The sequence below is a fragment of the Penicillium oxalicum genome, chromosome V (assembly GCF_001723175.1).
Source record: "Penicillium oxalicum strain HP7-1 chromosome V, whole genome shotgun sequence".
Classification (NCBI taxonomy): Eukaryota; Fungi; Ascomycota; class Eurotiomycetes; order Eurotiales; family Aspergillaceae; genus Penicillium; species Penicillium oxalicum.
Window position 1 is genome coordinate 2,326,979 of NC_064654.1, and position 17,419 is coordinate 2,344,397.

Below are 17,419 nucleotides of genomic sequence, written 5' to 3' on the forward strand. Positions count from 1 at the left end.
TTTTTTCGGTGATCAACCTGATTCTGTCCCCGTCGGTTCGTCAAATGAGTCAATAATGGTGATTCTGGTCCTGGTTTAGATGTCACGGGGTTGACTATTGGGTATGGGTAAGACTGCAAGCGCGTTTCACTTCACTCTGGGAGGTGCAGGTCTCCCTTGATGGTGGAGGCGCAGTAGGACGGCCGCGAATGCGGGATACAGTGCTAAGAAAAGTTGAGGAACTTCCACGAGGAGGTTGAGGGGTGAATACCAGTATCGGTGCGATAGTAGACACTAGACAGGGACCTCTATTCAGGATTGCTACCTAGGTTAGTAAGCTATTGAGTAAATGTCGCGTTGATGTGGAGTTGGTTTTCCCGTTATTATCTCGTCAGCGGACCTTGTCCTGGCTGACTTGGGGCTGACGGGGGAGGATCCATGTATCTTGGTTCGAGTATAGGCCAAGTGTGCTCCTGCAGGGCTGTCAGGTACGAGTGTGCTTCATGCCCGTCGGCCTGATCGCACGCTGGGATTTGGTGGAGGACTGGAGTCGAGACCAAGGCAAGCAGCACCCGAGTCACCAGGTAGAACGTGCAGTTGGAAGTTGTGCTACGTAAGAGATAGAGAATATAGTAGAGACTGGATGACTAGGTGCATATTATACTCTGTGTTGGACGCAGGGTGACTATACTTCATCACATCTTCAAGATATGGTCAATCTCGTAGGGGTTCATGATCATATACCCAGTCACATCGCTCCCAAGGATTCCAGCGTCCATCTTGTTCACATAGCAGACTGGCTCGAATGTAAGGGGAATCTCTTACTTTGACGTCAGATGTCAGGTCTCTCTCTGAGCTCCATTCGCAAGGTGTATCACTGTATATCACACTCCCTGAAAAGCTCGGAGAAAAACATGCGACCTCCACACCACGATGCCAAGGGTGAGGCTAAACGAGAGAGATCCAAAATTAGGACCATTTACTTGATCCTGCTCCCTTTCTTCTCCCGTCCCGGAGCCGCGGACGAGAACCGACCGATTCTAGTAAAATACAGTAAAATACCATTAACATACAGTATGGCGGCTGTCAGACTGGAGTCGAGCTGAAAAGTCTAGCAGGCCCCGGCAGCTTTTCAGCCCCCAAGGCCACTCTCTCTCTATCTCTCACTTTCACACACACTCTCGTCTTGGCTGATGGTCAGATGCGGTGTAATGCGGCTGCAAATGAGTGTCGAACCCCGGAGGGCCAAATCGCCAAGCCAGCTACTTTGCCTAGTGGGTGCCTTATGAATCATCGGTTAGGAGGGAGCTGAAGTCTGATCGCTGCCCCATTGGGACTGGTGGGTTGTCGCCAAGTCCGTTCAGGAACAGGAAATGAGGTGCCCAGTCCATCAGATACAGCGCTCTCCTCTTCGGGACTAGTTCGGAACAACCCAACAGATCACCATTCGTCTGTGCCCGAAACAGGAGAGTCTTTCTCTTCTTTTTTCAGGAGGGCTTCTCTTGCTGGGGTGTCCGAGAAAGGAAGGCGTGGTCACACTCCACCGGTGTACTCAGTTCAATTTAAAGGTAGCAGAGGCATCAGTGGCCTACTGTACTACTCTAAGTGGTAGGAGTAGTCGGGTCGTCTCTGCTGACGAGTACCTTTTGAGCACCTGGACGATTGCCGCTGACAAGAAGAGTGCTTCGCATTTGACCAGAGTCGCGCCGCGCCCGCAAAAGGTCTGAATTGTAAAAGGACGGATGAAAGCCATTCCAAGTGCCGGTAGCAGGATACAAGGACAACAACAACAAAAATGAAAACCAGTCAACTCAAAGACTTACTCTAATTGAGATCTTCAAGCCGACCAAGGCAATCGCAGTGGCGCAATCATGCTCGCATCATGCAGCTCTGTCGATAGGAGCGACAACGCCCTCTCTGCCCCGGTTCGGTGAGTGGAAATTTGCCCTGTCGGTCTGGAGACCTATATTGCAATCCCTGCCAGTCTCATCCAGATCCTGACTGATGACAGCAATTCTCATAGCTATCCAACTGCTCACAGCCACGGTACTACCCGCCCTGCGCTGTATATGTGCGATTTTATACCGGACAGTATACACAGGTAGCACATACAGTATCAAGTACATGCTTCTCGCATCCTAACGTGAATCATGCTTAATCAGAAGCCATCAGAACCGAGGAGACAAAGGAACACCTACTGAAGATCGTGACCCAGAAGAAGCCTGTTTAACATTCTTCAAAGTGCCGCCAATCCACTAAGCGACGACCGATCGGGAGGCTCGGAATGCGAATGAATCTTTATGTTGCGGGCTGGTCTGCTTCTAATGACATCTCGCGTGGGAAAAAGAAAAACAAAAGAAAGACGTTGTGGCGCAAGTAAGGGGTGAGGAAGGTGTCAGGTCGGGACTGTTCGCCCTTGATTCTGACTCCTTTACTTCTTCTATACCTATACATTCAATACGCAGTTCAGTGTCGGGGACCGTAAGAGTAGGCGATGTACTATAGGATAGCTTCAACTCTGTTGGAAGGGGGGAAAGGAAAAGTAGATCAAACGAAACTCCACCCTGTCACAGAGTTCGACCAACAACAACATTTCTCCAACCATCTAGAATAAGGTGATTCATCGATCGTGGCTGTCTTCCGTCTATGCACATCGGTATTCCTGGCCATCCAAATCTATGTGACATTCCAGCCGTTTGAACGGCGATTCTCGACCGTCGCGCCACATTGCCAGAACTCTTTTTGTTATTTCTGTAATTTTTTTTTCTTTTGGTGCCATCCCTTTGAACTCTCGATGGTGTGAGGGATCAGTCCGCAGAATCCGATTTGTTTCACTTCCCCGTGTTTCGACAAGTCGAACCGGTGAATCTTGATAGTGTTCAGTATTTGAAAATTGATATGTTGATGTGTTTAGCAGCAGCCTCAAAATTGAATCTCCACTCATGACCACTTCGTTCTATTTTTTTTTTTAAATGTCTAGCCTTGAAACGCAGACTACTCCATGGTTTGCCCTGATGTTTTCCCCCCTCGTCTGATTTGCGCATGGTGTTGGCGGTTGGCCTGGGATGGACGGCATAGCGGATGATGGCGGGAATCCTGAGACCCGCGAGTCTGGACTGTGATTCTTTTTGAATGATCTTCCCACAGTCAATCCTATAATGACGATCTCAAATCCTTTCAATCTTGGCCTCATCTCTGATGATTACTAGAGTCGTTCTTCCAGTAAGTAGGAGTAGTTGAGGGATACGGTTCACTGTACTGTACCACCAACGGTATACTTTCGAGATGCTCATTCCAGGCTCATCCCTACCAGTTCATACTGAGACATCACATGACAGAGGTAAAATAAAAACCCTCGCGTCTTCATTGCTCGCATACACCATACTTTCTTATTCCTTCTGGCATTTTCTGTCTCGAAATGTGTTCCTGCGGAATTGGAAGATTATATTCGATGGCATGGATGTGTGTCTTGAGTGGAGGACTGTTGTGCTTGTATTCCATCGTCATCTTGTGTGTAGAGTCACCGGAGGGCACAGAATACTAGTAGTATACTCAGGGGATGCGCTGCGGTGAAACTTTCATACAAACATCTGTCGCCCTAGACTCTGATCAAATGGTGCACATCCTCTTGTATGTGTCTAAATCGATTTGATTTTAGAAATTCGGACAGGCGATGTATGGTTTGTCTAGGTGGTGGTATTGTCGTTCAAGATTGCACACGTAAACATTTCCCAGCATGTATGCCCTTCCATGCCCGGCCACGATTAGTCTTTGGAGGTTCCGTGGCTCGAGCCCCAAGGTACCTTTTACCCGGCTAATTACGATCATCTATTGGCCGCCTTTGCTCCCGCACAAACCTTACCCATGACCGGTTGGTGTGATTACCGACGCGGCTCGCGAGGCCCAGGCACTGTGCATTTCACATCTTACAGCGTCCAATTGTCCACTTTCCGGTCGAATCACAGAGTCGAAAAAAAACAGACTGTGCGCTCAGTGACTCACCGTTCTTGCAGTCTATGACGACTTCAGGGTAGGCTTTACCTTGACTTATCACGACTCGCCGGAAAACTGGTCCCTGTATGGCCATGGGGAACGAGGGGAATGGTACGGCCTGAAGGCTGGCCCGTGTCCAAGACCTCAAATGCCTCACAGATTCACACCAGAGCGTCCACGGGTCACCTCGCGGGAAGTGTGGTCGGCCCACATTTGCTAAGCTTGCGTTCCTGGCCGGTGGAGCCTCGGATCGTTGGGTAGTCAGTGGTTGAACCCCATTGAACACGCCGATAGCATTCATCTACATTGTCCTCGAGGAAGAGTGTATTGAGGGGAATGATGCAATCCGGTGACCTTGAATATCGCCATGGGATGCACCGTGAGAGGTGAATGCATCAGACACCTCACCTACTAGACCATGTCTGTGGGTCTGGACTCTGGAGAAAGAGACATGGGCACGGGGACCAGACGGAACCCGATGAGACCCTCTTACTATTCTGTGATGGATGTAGCCGCCACACGATCCTCATGTCCAAATCTCAGCAGACTCGGTCCTTACTCCTCTACGCGGAAAGGTATACTGAACTCTCAACTACAACCCGGCCGTGAAGATCCTGCGCCGACGACAGCATCCATCTGGATCTGGCGCAATTTGTGGCACGCTCCAGCAAAAGAGAAATTTCGATATAACGAAAGGGGGGGGCGCCCGCTCCACATCAACAGTCCCTGACTATTCATAGTTCTGGCGCCATCGAGAGTGCCACCTCCCCCTTGCTGGCGTGGAGTACGTGAATCGATCATCCAGAAGCATCTTGGCACGTCGCTTTTGCCAACGCCAGTTGGGACCTTATTTATGCTATTCCAACGGTCGCGCGGTGAAAAGGAGAAAATCTCGGTTGCAGATGCCAAGTTTGAAGTGACGTGTGATGTTTGTGCGAAAACCCCAAGCATAAAAAATAAAACAAAAACAAAAACATCAGAAAGGAGAGAGAGGAAGAGAAAAGAAGTACAGTATAACAGGAAAATACAAAGTCAGAAAATTGGATGATTCCCATGTGTCAGAACTGGAAATTCAGCCCAGATGAAATATACCAATTTAGGACGACTCCATTTCTGTTTTCTTTTCTTGTTTTAACTTTTGAATTGAATAATTCCAATATTCGCACGACCGTCGGTATTCAGTTTGCGCAATTTGCACCTTGCCCAGGAAACGGTATCCATACTAGCTCTGTATGGTCCCATACACAGTCTCATCATTGACCCTCTTTGCACCTCCGTCGCAAGTCGTGGCCAACTGCGTAGCCTCCTCCCAGGCAGCTGGCACTTAGCGTGTGGCACGGCCTCGCCTGTTCTTTCACGGACTTGCCTTTCCTCTTTGAGTATTCCACCCTCTCTCTCTCACTCTCTTTCTTTTCCCTCTCTCACTCACGCAATCACTCTCTTGAATTCGTCCAACCGACCGTCGTTCCTTATAAAACAGTCACTCCTTGCTGTCCCCGTGCACTCACGCCCTTGAAGCCAGTTCACCACAAGCTTTCCAACTCCAGTCACTCGCTTTTCAGCCCTCGCTCGTCGCTCTCGACATTAAAAGACCCGTCAACATGCGTTTCTCCGCTGCCACTCTCGTCACTGCCTTTGCGGCCATCGCTGCAGCCTACACCACGCCTGATTACTCCAAGGACCCTCAGGGCAACCCCGTCCGCTCTCCCAGCTTGAAACCAGCTGTCCCCGAGGGCAAAGCCCTTCACCATCAAGTGGGATGCAACCCTTGGCAAGACCGTGTCGATCGTCCTCCTGCGCGGCCCCTCCAACAACGTGCAGCCGCTGGAGACCCTTGCAGAGAGCATCCCCAACACGGGCGCTTTCATCTGGACCCCTTCCACGACATTGACCCCTGATGTCACCCACTACGGTCTTCTCATCGTCGTCGAGGATGCTGGTGCCCACCACGGTGCCTACCAGTGGTCGACCCAGTTCGGTATCTCGGGCGTGGACGGTGCCACCACCGCCGCCGTCACCACCTCCCAGGTCTCCCAGACAGTCACCTCCACCTCTTCCTTGACTCACACCGTGATCGCTGCCACCAGCGCGGTCAACACTGCCGATGCTTCCTCCACCGCTGCCGCCCGGGCTCTGACAACTCTGGCAGCTCCGACTCTGGCAGCTCCAACACCGCGGTGGTCAGCCTGGCTCCCGCCACCACCGCGTCTTTCGCAACCACTCAGGTGTGGGTTCCCACCGGCGCCACTACTCTGGCCAGCAGCGCTGCCGCTCAATCCTCCGGCGCTGTCTCCCCCAGTGTCTCGGCCACCCCGACCCCCACTCCGGCCTACAACGCGGCTGGCCGTACCGTCATTTCCCTCGGCGCCGTTGTCGCTGGTCTGGTTGCCTTTTTGGCTCTGTAAATCGACGGCGTATGAACCACCTGCAGCCGTCAATTTGAAAGAGGACCGGATGTGTGGGGACGGGGGAAGGGGCCACGCCAAGAGCCACGTGCCGTGGTGATACAATCTTTAAAGTATCACGACGGGATCCCTTCCCACTCTCCCTGTCCCCATTGTCTGGGCCATGGAACCATGAAAGTCGTTGACCGATTTACACGTTTGACCAAGTCTCTGCGCCAGTTGCTCGCGCGTTCTTGCTGCATCTTTGATCATCATGTTCCCGTGATCATTTCTGTCATCTGTTGGTCTGGATCTGTGTCCTTTGTGAATACTTGTGGATGACCTATGTCAGCCACATCTCCTCAACGAGCAGGAGATGGATTGTTCTGCTCTGTCTATTTTTTTGAACATATTTACACTCGACTGCAAAAACCACATGTCTCTGTTTGACCCGTCCGCGCATCTTTATACCATTTGTTTTTTTTCTTGTGATCTTGTCAGATTGACATGCGGAGAGAGTCTAAGCTTTTTCTTGGCTTGTAATGTGAATTTCTCCATTTGCCATTTGCTTTACTTCGATTTAGTCGAATTTTCAACTGTAACGTAGAGGGCAGAGACGTCATGATCCGTCCTTGATACACAATCTGTTCTGAAAACACTCGCAGCCTGCGGTCGAGTCTGCGCCTTTTATTGCAGAGTGACCTGCGTCTTGGCTCAGCTGGAACTGAAGCCATAGGAACAGGCCATGATTCAGTTCTGCACTACCTCAACTCGGATGCAACATCTCGTCCTAACGGCTCTTGAACGTTGTCACCTGCCAGGTCTCTTTCTCTATGTTTTCTTTTCATTCGTAGAAAAAGATTCTACAAGGACAACTTCGTGGTGCAACCTACAATTTACCCCGAGTCCACTCACCGCCTACCCTGGTCCACTTCTCCAGTCCGACCGATAAAACCACGTGATACCCGATAAGTCGACGATAAGGAAATTTCCCCCCAAGCACCGACGCCCGCCATCGCCTCTCGATTTCCGTACGAGATTTGTACGCGGGTTTTCCTCTTCTCAGTCTACTGATCTTTGCGAACGAAACAGCGTCTGACCTTTTCTCCCGAGAATTCCTCTCCAAATTTGTACTGCAGGCAGTGCTCTCTTGGTCTTTCCAATCCTTTTTGATTTCCATCACACTCATCTCAATCTACCTCCACAATGGCTCAAGGTCTCCTGAAGAAGAGCAAGCCCGCCTCCGCGACGGCCAAGCGGTATGTGATTCTTACTCAACATGTCCCAAGCAAAATGGAAGGAAAGGGGACTTGAAACGAGATGCGCACGGCTCATTCTTTCCGTCTCGCCTCACTTCCAAAAAAGAAGAAGAAGGTGATGATGATGATAAAAGACCCTGCTCTAACGCTCATTTTACACCTCTAGATCCTCCGCCGCCGCAGCCAAGATGAAGCGTGGCCCTCGACAGATTGCGCCTAAGAAGCAAGCCCTCATCCGCCAGGCCAAGATGACTAAGGTATGCGGAGTGACTTCAATATCGAAACCCCGTTTACCCTTTCATTTGGACGGGATGGAACGAGAAGAAAGACGTGATACGTTGTACTTTGTGTGTTGCGCGCCCGAATGATCAAGAAACTAACGCTTCGGTTCTCTTTCTTGCCCTATCAGAAACTCACATCCGGTCTGGTTACCAAGACGGAACGCAGCCTTGCGACCAAGGCTGGGCATCTGGAGCTGTTGGCGGGTGGAAAGAAGGATCGGAATGCCGAAAAGGCAAAGGCGAAGAAGTAAAGACTGGATGGATGGGCCGGGACTGGCCTGTCAAAAAAAAGAAAAGGAAAAAACAAAACAAGATTCTTTGGGGGAGAGGGGGGAACTTGGCTCTTTGAGCCATGTGGGAAAGAAAAAAAAATTGCATATATGAGAAGATGCAAAGTGGAAGAATGGGATATTTGTGAAATCGATGTGCATGTCTCGTACTCGCTTTTGAGTTGAGATTTAGTCCATTGGTGGTTGTCCTGTGGGTTCTTGTGTGTGTGTGTGTGTATTGGAATCATCTACTTCGACCTTGATTCGATGAGGATCGATCCTTGGATTTGGGGTTTGTTTTTTTGTTTGTTTGTTATGAATCATGTGGGTAGGTCGTGATTCTGAACGTTGCTACTCCTATTTGGCGATATTATCTTGCCGTGTTTATGAATGTGATACCCTAATTGGAAATGGATCATTATAGATTCTTGTTTTATCTGCTCTTGAATCTGTCTTCCTATTCTTTCCACGATGGCCGTTTCAAAAGTCATCCCGCTCCGCTTCTACTATGTTTTTTTTGAATTACGTTCGAGTGCCGCTGTGGCGAGCATACATGTAGGGATGGAAGAGGAGAGGACTCGCGTTTCTACTTCCGCCTGTAGGCGGAGATGAAAGATGATTGAGAAAAGATCAAGGGACTGACTGGTGGCACCCGCCGAGTCATTCGACGTCGGCGCACATTCGTTCAGGGTTGATAGGTATCTCTGGATCAGGTCCCCCTAGCCATCCTGATCAACATGACTTGCACGAGCAGGTGCATTATGTATAGGATATGCTCAAGTATAGAGGGGGGTCATCATCACATCGGATATTTCTAGAGGCGAAAAGACCGCGTTCTTAATATCACTTGCGATTGTATGATATCATAAAGAACAAAAAAAAAACTCAGACGTTAAATCATCAATCATCAACGGGGTGAAGGTGAATAAAGCCAATCAGCCATCGTGATCCATCGAGGGAATTGAGGATGGAAAAGAGGAAGAAAGAGAAGTCGAGGGGGAAAAGAGGAGGAAGAGGGGAAGGGGGGAAAAAAGGCAAAAGCAAATATCAACCGTCGAAACAATCGACAAGAAAAGTCGGGGGACAAAAATATATCAGGGTATCTATAAAATCCAACTCCAATGCCGTCCATAAGGTACCAACACACCACGCCTCGTTGCGCTCCCATTGCCGGTCTGTCGCTTGAAATCTGTCGTTTTCCGCAAGCAACGCAACCATCCATTTCCGAGGGGTTTGGGTCCTAGAATTTGGAAATTTTCGATGGAACACCAGCTTGCTCGATCAATTCTTGGCCGCGCTCCAGCCAGGACTGGAATCCTGCATCGGATGCATCCGAGGGGAAGTCGTCCCAGATGGGATTTTCCGAGTCCGCATAGGTGGACCAGATACCTTTGGGTACATCGGCCATGGACCACGAGGGTAGCTTGGCCAGGACACATGTGTAGTAAAAATACAAGATGCGACACAACAGCTCGACACGGTCGATATAATGCTGTTGCGAGGGATCCGGGGCCTGACCCCCGTCGCCCAGACGCTTCCACCAGGATACGCGCCAGCGGAGAGTCAGAAGAATCTGGCCCAACTCGCTAAGGAAGCGGACGTGGGTCTCGTGGGAAATTTGCTTCCACTTGATGTTGTAGAAATCACGTTCGAGTTTCCGAAAACCTTCCACCTCGAGCATTCGGCAGACAATCCGCGAGAGCTGTGCAGCTAGCAGAATATCCCGTCGCTCCTCGGGGTTGTTGATATCCATTGGTCGTTCTTCACCCTCACCGTCTAGAGGGACAAAGGTGTACTTGGCGCGTGACGGCATGTTGTTCCACCGAGAGAGCAAAGTCTGAAGAGAGAAAAAGTGTTAGTTCAATGCGACACCTGTGGTGAGGAGGGAGCAAACCAATTTTCAAAACTTACATATGCCTGGGCCATTGGGTCACAGTCTTTCACACATGTCAGCCAATTCTTCGACTTGTCTTTGGACTCGACGATCCGCCGATCAATGAACTCCAAGAACGTTGACTTGGAGTTGCCATTGTATTCGCTCAAGCTCTTCAGGAACTTGTACGTCTCCCCAAGATCGAGTACATATAGCGAGCCCCAGCCCTGTGTGGCCCGGATATTGAAGCGACCTTGGCGCTCGTTGAGGAAGGAAAGCAGTTGACCGAGGTCAAATTCGGACGGAATCTCCATCCGAACCCTTCTGGTCCCGTCCAGCGTAGGATGGTTGACCGCACGTTGAGCTGGAAATCCGGGGAGGTCAGTTCATCGTTTCTAGTAGTACAAGGGTCTTTCAAAATGAGGGCAAGACACGCACAGATATAGTTGCATGTGCCAAATTCCACAATGCTAGAGAAGCAGGCACGAGCGCATGGTTGCTCATTGAGAGTTGGTCGACACGCATCACAGGGGGAACTTCCATCACACTAGATTCCGGAAATTAGCAAAAGGTGCTGACCAGCGTGGCCCGAAATGTTGATTTTCAAACGCACCTTGCGCTTATTCAGTCTACATTGAACACAGGTGTCCTTGTTCTTGCGACGGAGGCCAGCGTTGGCTCGGCCAACCATACTCAGAGGCCCCTTGCGACGCGCCCCCCGTGGAGGAGACACGAAATCTGCCGAGGCGATTGAACCACCCTGACCATCTTCCTGGACGATCTGCAGTGGCTTGGGTAGCCCCAGGTCAATGGAAGAGCCGCTGCTCCGCACTTTGCGTTTTCGTACAGTAGCGACCGACTGCATCGCAAGGACGGGGGGCCGGGCGAGCTGATGCTGACCTGCCAAGGAAGACGCCCGAGAGCGCGAGGGGAACGCGCTAATCAAAGACTCGGTGGGGGTCTCGCTGACCATAAAGGCAGTGGCCTTTGTCACCGGGTGCGTGTCATCGGGGGAACTCGTGTCGGGTGTGGGAAGTTTCCACTGGGCATCATCATCGGCCGATTGATCGGCAAATGCGGGCACATCCTCGCTTGTCGCAGAGTATGAGCATTCGTAAAAGGCCGGGATGTCTCCCGTCACCGATGAGCATTCGGACTTGAACTGGAAGCCCTCCGCCGGGGCCTGAACGGCCTTCTGGGAGATTGGGAGGGGAGGTGGAGACATTTGCGAGACCGGCAGCTGAGACTCAAGGCTATTCAGCCAGCGGGATTCGAGCGATCGTAAAGACGGTTGCTGACTCTTGGTGCGATTGTGGTTGCTGGCCACGGACGTGGACTCCGGCGGGGAGTGATTCTCCATGGGCACAGCAGTGGGCATCTCTGGCCACTGTTCTGGCATCATGGGGAACGCAGGTGGGATCTGCTGGAACATGAGGGTTTCAGCGGAGGCATCCGGGAAACCCTGACCCTGGGACAAGTCCCCGACATCATCCACGATCACCGCACGAGTCGAGTTGGTCGACGCTTTTCCATATGGATACAGAATGGGATGCTCCATGTTCACGCCCGCGGCGACCGAGTTGAACAGTTGGAAGTGCGGCCAGCTTTCCTCGCTATGAAAATTGTCGTCGGCCGATGAAGGTACCGTGCGCGGGCTGATAGTGCCGCTGGCCGTGCCCTCAAAGAGGCCATCGGCATAGTTGAAGTTCTCCGTCACATTGCGGTTGTTCCTACTCCAGAAGAAGCGGTATCCATGTTAGCGGTTTTATTCCTCGGGAGCTTCGTCCTCATTCCGGATGCGACTCTTTTATTTTCTTGATTGCCGATTTCGTTCCACGGCGCTTCACGCGGTCCAGACGGGATTTTTACAAAAAAAGAAAAAGGGGAGGGGAAGGGGGGCGAAAAAAAGAACGCACCTCTTGTCTAGAGCTTGGATTTCACGAGGGCGATCGAGCAGTGCGCCCGTCAGAGGATCGTGAAAAGCGCCGAGATCTGCGACATCGGCACACTGACTGGATTCCTGACTGGTATCCCACTCGGGCGGTTGATCGTATCCGAGATGCTCCCAGGAAGCGACCGAGAAAGCACCGTCCGTCTGCCAGTTGTCGAGAATTTTGGGGTCGATCCCCGCCACCGCTGCACCGCTTCCACAGTCCATTCAGGTCAAGGAGGTTCGACGATCGTCGGTTCCCGACTCAAGCGAAGCAAAGATCGCAAAAAGACCGGGAATGTCTTTTGCGAACTTTGCGAGCGTACGGAGGCACCAATGGCGATCGGGCGTAAGAGCGCGACCGAATCGATAGTGAACGGTTGAAGAGATTGAAAGACGTGATTCTTTGTGTCCGTGTAGTTCTCGATGGAGGAAGAAGGAGGAGAGACTGGTGACTCGCAAGATTGCCAGACGGTCGAGGGGAAGAAGATGGCTGACTTTCCCCACCACCAAAGTTTTGCGTGCTGCGATCGTCTCTAGCGTGTTTCTTGGGATCCGCACAGACCGTCTCGTTGGGGCCGACACTGTAGTAAAATAGGAGAAGAAAAAAAAAAAAAAAAAAAAAAACTAAGGCACTCAAAATGAATCCTCCAGTGTACATCAGACATTTTACGACATGTGGATATTCTCTCGCGTCCTATCTCAGGGAAGACAGACAAGGAGAATCCCCATTCACACCCCTCTGGCCAGGTGGGACATGAAGGGCGATCATGCTGGCAACCTTGATCTCCGGATATGCGGCTGGACGGGCATTCGGACACCCACGGACCAGTTGACTACGCCCAACCCCCTGCGCTGTCGATGGCTACATGGGATGATGGTATGAGAGATAGCAGATGTACCGTTCCCGTCACTCCCGTGAGTCCCGTCCCCTGTTGAGCGATCACGGAGTCTAGTGGCGCTCTCCAAACGAAGAGAGTGGGCTCGAGGATGCAGAGTGCAGAGTGCAGAGTACCGAGTACAGACCAATCATGACCAACACGTCAGCTATGAATCATACTCGACTCCCTCGAATGCCAAGGTCGCGTAGTGCGCACGGCAACATGGCGTACGCTAGCACCGATTGACAAAGGCAATATCCTCATGCCAATCACCATCTGGGCGGGCTTCCAGAATCCGTGTCCTGTCTGCGCATCCCATCTAACCCGGATTAGCGTCCCTGCGGACGGGCACGAGGGGGGGGTGGGCCAGGACCTGGCCCATCAAATCCGCGCTCGGGGGCATGCCCGCGGGATCAGGTACCTGGTACGGCGTAAAATAGAGGCCCAGAGGTGGAGGTTGACGGTACAGTCATCAGTCATCGGTTCATTTTCTCCAGGGAGTGCATCGAGGAAGACACCTACTGTCGCTTCTCCTTGGGGGGGGTGAGCGCCGGAACATCTTACGTGACTCGATCAGCAAACCGAATCTCGGCTGATAACAACTCAGGGCGCGTGGTGGCCTCAGGCCTCTTATTCCACCCATCGTAAGTTGAGAGTCCTGCCAGATGCCATGGATGAATGATGATTGGTGTTGTGAATGGCCTGGCCGTTTGGCAGAGTACAGTTACTCTTGATCCATCGGTCGATAATCTACCCTTGAGGCTCTCTGGGCGCCCTCATCCTATAGTCACTCGTCTCGAGTCAAACCTGAAGCTTGGGTCGCGTCCTGTAATTGAACACGATGATTCTTCCGTGGCAAAATCCAGTAGCCATCGACACGATTCGCCAGTCTGTTGATCATGTACGATCATGTGCGGTCATGCATCCTGAAGAAGTATCGCACGGCAGTGGTCGATCCACCACAATTCCGTGCTAACGCTGACAGGATCTTCCAACTACGCCATCGACAGAATCTCATGGATGCCGGATCGATGGAAGGAGGATGAGTGCCAAGGCTGCACCGACAGCAAAACGATCTCGCGTCAGGATGGATCAAGCCTGGTAGTATGTCCACCAGAGGAGCTCAACCTGTCTCCAGCGTTTGATCACAGGAGAAAAAAAAACTATACACTCTAGTCTACAAGTTTTGCTCACCTTATTCGTGACAATTATTTGCGGCATGATCATGGACAATTGATGGATGCACCATGAAACTAGAACCTCTTAATATGAGGCTAGTCAGAAAAGAAGTCATTCACCATTCCACAATTCCACCTCGAATCGAGCAGCTCTTGCCTTGAGCTGTTGGCGGGCCCTACCTGTACCGATGCTGAAGATCCGCCCGACCGCTCACCTGCCATAGTTTCTTGGGTCCGTCCATTCCAGATGGTCCTTAGCTACATGATTAGTGTCTAATCGAGCGGACTCACTCCATTCTATTGAATTCTCTTGTGCCTGGGGTCCGGTTCTTCAGGCGGCTTATCAATCTGGGATCGACTTAAGTGGAGGCAAAAAAAAGAATTGTACGTACCGGAAGCGGTCAAAGGCGTGACGAAAAGAGTGTATGTATAGCACATCCAGTGCATCGACCAATCCAACAAGTCGTCAATCCACACGCTCTGGTATACACAGAGCTTTTCTTGAGGCCATCCTTCAAGTCATCGTTTCCTCCAATCTAAAAGCCCCAACCCAAGACCCAAAAACCCTTCAGACCCGTCCTCAGGGTCAGCCTACTACTTTTGGACTTGCACATCCTCCCCCCCGCCGGGCCTGCGGGCAAGTCCAGGTCTACCCGTCTATACTTTTGACTTCGAACCCTCCCAAAATTTACGTATCAGTTGACAACTCGCTGCAGCTCGACCGGCCACTTCACCTCCCATGCTGAACCTGAACCTTCCGATGGATCCTCTATTACTAAATGACAAGTCTCTGACTTGACGACTCTGCTCCATTCTGCCTCGGACCCAATCCTATTTCCAGCGTTCCAAGTGATGACTCCGAACGGATCGGTTCACCGCAGACTCTATCCGGTCGTTTTTTCTGGTGCCGCCTGCCTCGAGGGCCGCTCCCCGCCCCCCGAACAGCTTCACCGTGGCGGGTCTGTTTCCCCGGTGTAGATGTCGGCAATTCAAATGGCTCGTGGGCTTGGAGTTGAAAGAAAAAAAATAAACCCCCCTTCCTTCTTGCCATTTAAGTCCAGAATACCCCATAAGCCCCGTGGGTGAATAGAAAGGCTTTGCCTGTGCGATCATCCGAAGATACCCAGCTTCTTCACTTTCCATCTAAAGAGTTCAAGGTCCTGAAACTACATCCTGCAGAACCCAAACGATTTCCAGTGCCGATATCATATTGGGAGAAGTGCGCAAAACCCTCGCGACGCCCGCATTTGCGTTTGACCGACAAGACCGCTGAATTTACAAGAGTTTCTCATCGTCTGGAACCGAGGACCAAAAGCAGAAAAGCATAGCGGTGCAGATCTACACATTCTTGGGAAAACCCGACGTTGGCGCCGAAAAACATCTCACCTGACCAACTTCACTTGAATCCATCATGCATATTCTGGTAGGTACATCAACCTTGAAGAGCTGGTTATCGCGGATATATTCCGGCCCCCGTGTCCGTGCAGTGTAGATACGGGCAACCGAGCCTCAGCTCGAAATTCCATGCGCTTGGGCTGAATCCATGAAGAAAAGGCTAACCCTTCACCCAACCTCTTTTTTCCTCAGCTGGTCAATGACGATGGTCCACCCAACAAGCGCCTCTCACCATATGTGCGCCCTTTAGTCGACGAGCTCCATGCCGCCGGTCACCAAGTCTCCGTGGCGATCCCCGCGGCGTCACGCTCGTGGATCGGCAAAGCCCATATTATCGAAGCCGCCCTCACCGCGAGCTTCGTTCACCCCGATTCCTTCCGTGACGATGGATCCTGGGACGAGGATTACACGCCAAGTCCAGAATCAGCACACCTGCGTGACTGGGTCGTCATTCAGAACGGCACACCGGCCAGTTGCGCCCAGCTTGGACTCTACAGCCTCTTCGCAGACCGGCCGCCCATCGACATCGTCATCTCCGGTCCCAATCACGGGCGGAATGCCTCGACCATCTACAACCTATCCTCGGGGACGGTCGGAGGTGCCCTCGAAGCTGTCTTCTGTGGACAGCGGGGAATCGCTATCTCTTTTGGAAGCAAGGATCCTCAGCCCGGCGATGTGATCAGCGCCGCGGCTCGACATGCGGTGCGTGTCGTCGACCATCTGCTAGGGCACTGGGATGAGAGGGTCGAGCTCTATAATATTAATATCCCGATGCGACTTGACGTGGAGACCCAACCTGTCTTATACACGCGCACTCTGCCGTACTACTGGTCGCGAGGCTGTCTGTACGCCGAGGTCGAGCCGCAGACTAAAAACGTGATCGTAAACGGGTCCATGGCTACCGGTGTCCATAAAGAGCAGCGTGAACAGAATCCCGCGACGATTGTCAATGATGTCAATGTCAATGGCATCAATGAGGCCGAAGCACATCCCGATCAATCGATCAGGAAAAAGCGTCACTTCAAGTGGTCAGCCGATCTATCAGATATGAAAAAACGACTTCAAGAAAGTGAAGTGGGAACCGATGCGCATACCGTGTTGAATGGGGCTACGAGGTATGTCCATGCCCTCGAGTTGTCTGCACTGCGCCGACACACACATACACGCAATTGAAGCGCTTGATGAGAGTTTTCCATTCCGAAAGTGCACTGGCTCAGATGCTGACGATGTCCATTTTTTTCTTTTTCAACAGTGTCACCGCGCTCCGTGCCAATTTCTGGCATGTTCCTGGACTCGAGGGCCCGCTGTACCTGGAATGATGAATCCGGCTCCCCCCCCCCTTTTTTTTTTGAAAAGCCATTTAATCCAGCTTCATTCTAAACGAGAGGATCTGAGCCGAGATGCTCAGGTACCATGGTGATATATACCCCGTTCCACCCCCCGCTCCGCCTGGATTTCTCACAGCGACGAGAGGGTCTTTGCACAGCTGCAATAGTCTCTATTGACGCCTCTCCCTGGAAGTGATGCAGGTGATTCCATAGTGCAGATCACCAGATGTCATGGTCATTTCTTATTTAACTCCACGGTGGTTCATGGCTCCAAGGGTCCAGGTTGAATGAGAAGAGGGGGGGGGGGGGGGGTAGAAAGTGAATATTTTCTGCTGGCGCATTTGTGAGTTCAAAGCCTTATACCAGATTTAATGAAACATATTTCGAAATGATTTTGGACGGCGGGCGGTTCTCTAGTGTCTCGATCTGTATTACTAGCCTTCACTACGGGAAAAACTAACAGTATTTTGATTGAAAATGAGTGGGTGAGAGGGAGAACCCCCAATATTCGTTTGGGGGGGGGGGGGGGGGGGCTGAATTCGCTCAGATACCAAACTTGTCATAAATGATGAAAACAAAACTTGCATAAAGACGTCACACAAGAACGGGCCCCACGGAACAACCTGAACTCAACAGATCCCTAAGTACCTATCTTGCACATGACAAGAA

At 51.5% G+C, this 17,419-nt stretch overlaps 5 protein-coding genes across 5 annotated transcripts; 4 read left to right on the top strand and 1 right to left on the bottom strand.

Annotated features, from left to right (window-relative positions):
- Positions 1–4,390: 4,390 nt before the first annotated feature.
- On the top strand, positions 4,391–4,702 carry POX_e06840 (uncharacterized protein; the record flags this gene model as incomplete). The annotated part of the gene is made up of 1 exon (XM_050115656.1): positions 4,391–4,702. The coding sequence occupies one exon, from the start codon at positions 4,391–4,393 to the stop codon at positions 4,700–4,702; it is 312 nt and encodes a 103-aa protein (XP_049968116.1).
- Positions 4,703–5,573: 871 nt separating this feature from the next.
- On the top strand, positions 5,574–6,377 carry POX_e06841 (uncharacterized protein; the record flags this gene model as incomplete). Its single annotated transcript, XM_050115657.1, has 3 exons — positions 5,574–5,669; positions 5,713–6,197; positions 6,236–6,377. 3 exons carry the CDS (start codon positions 5,574–5,576, stop codon positions 6,375–6,377), a joined length of 723 nt encoding a protein of 240 aa, XP_049968117.1.
- Positions 6,378–7,562: 1,185 nt separating this feature from the next.
- On the top strand, positions 7,563–8,147 carry POX_e06842 (UPF0390 protein; the record flags this gene model as incomplete). Its single annotated transcript, XM_050115658.1, has 3 exons — positions 7,563–7,615; positions 7,782–7,872; positions 8,025–8,147. The coding sequence occupies 3 exons, from the start codon at positions 7,563–7,565 to the stop codon at positions 8,145–8,147; spliced, it is 267 nt and encodes an 88-aa protein (XP_049968118.1).
- Positions 8,148–9,405: 1,258 nt separating this feature from the next.
- POX_e06843 (uncharacterized protein) lies at positions 9,406–12,196 on the bottom strand (the record flags this gene model as incomplete). The annotated part of the gene is made up of 5 exons (XM_050115659.1): positions 9,406–10,002; positions 10,077–10,402; positions 10,477–10,585; positions 10,652–11,768; positions 11,955–12,196. The coding sequence occupies 5 exons, from the start codon at positions 12,194–12,196 to the stop codon at positions 9,406–9,408; spliced, it is 2,391 nt and encodes a 796-aa protein (XP_049968119.1).
- A 3,242-nt stretch (positions 12,197–15,438) lies between these two features.
- On the top strand, positions 15,439–16,741 carry POX_e06844 (uncharacterized protein; the record flags this gene model as incomplete). Its single annotated transcript, XM_050115660.1, has 3 exons — positions 15,439–15,450; positions 15,615–16,537; positions 16,675–16,741. 3 exons carry the CDS (start codon positions 15,439–15,441, stop codon positions 16,739–16,741), a joined length of 1,002 nt encoding a protein of 333 aa, XP_049968120.1.
- Positions 16,742–17,419: the final 678 nt, after the last annotated feature.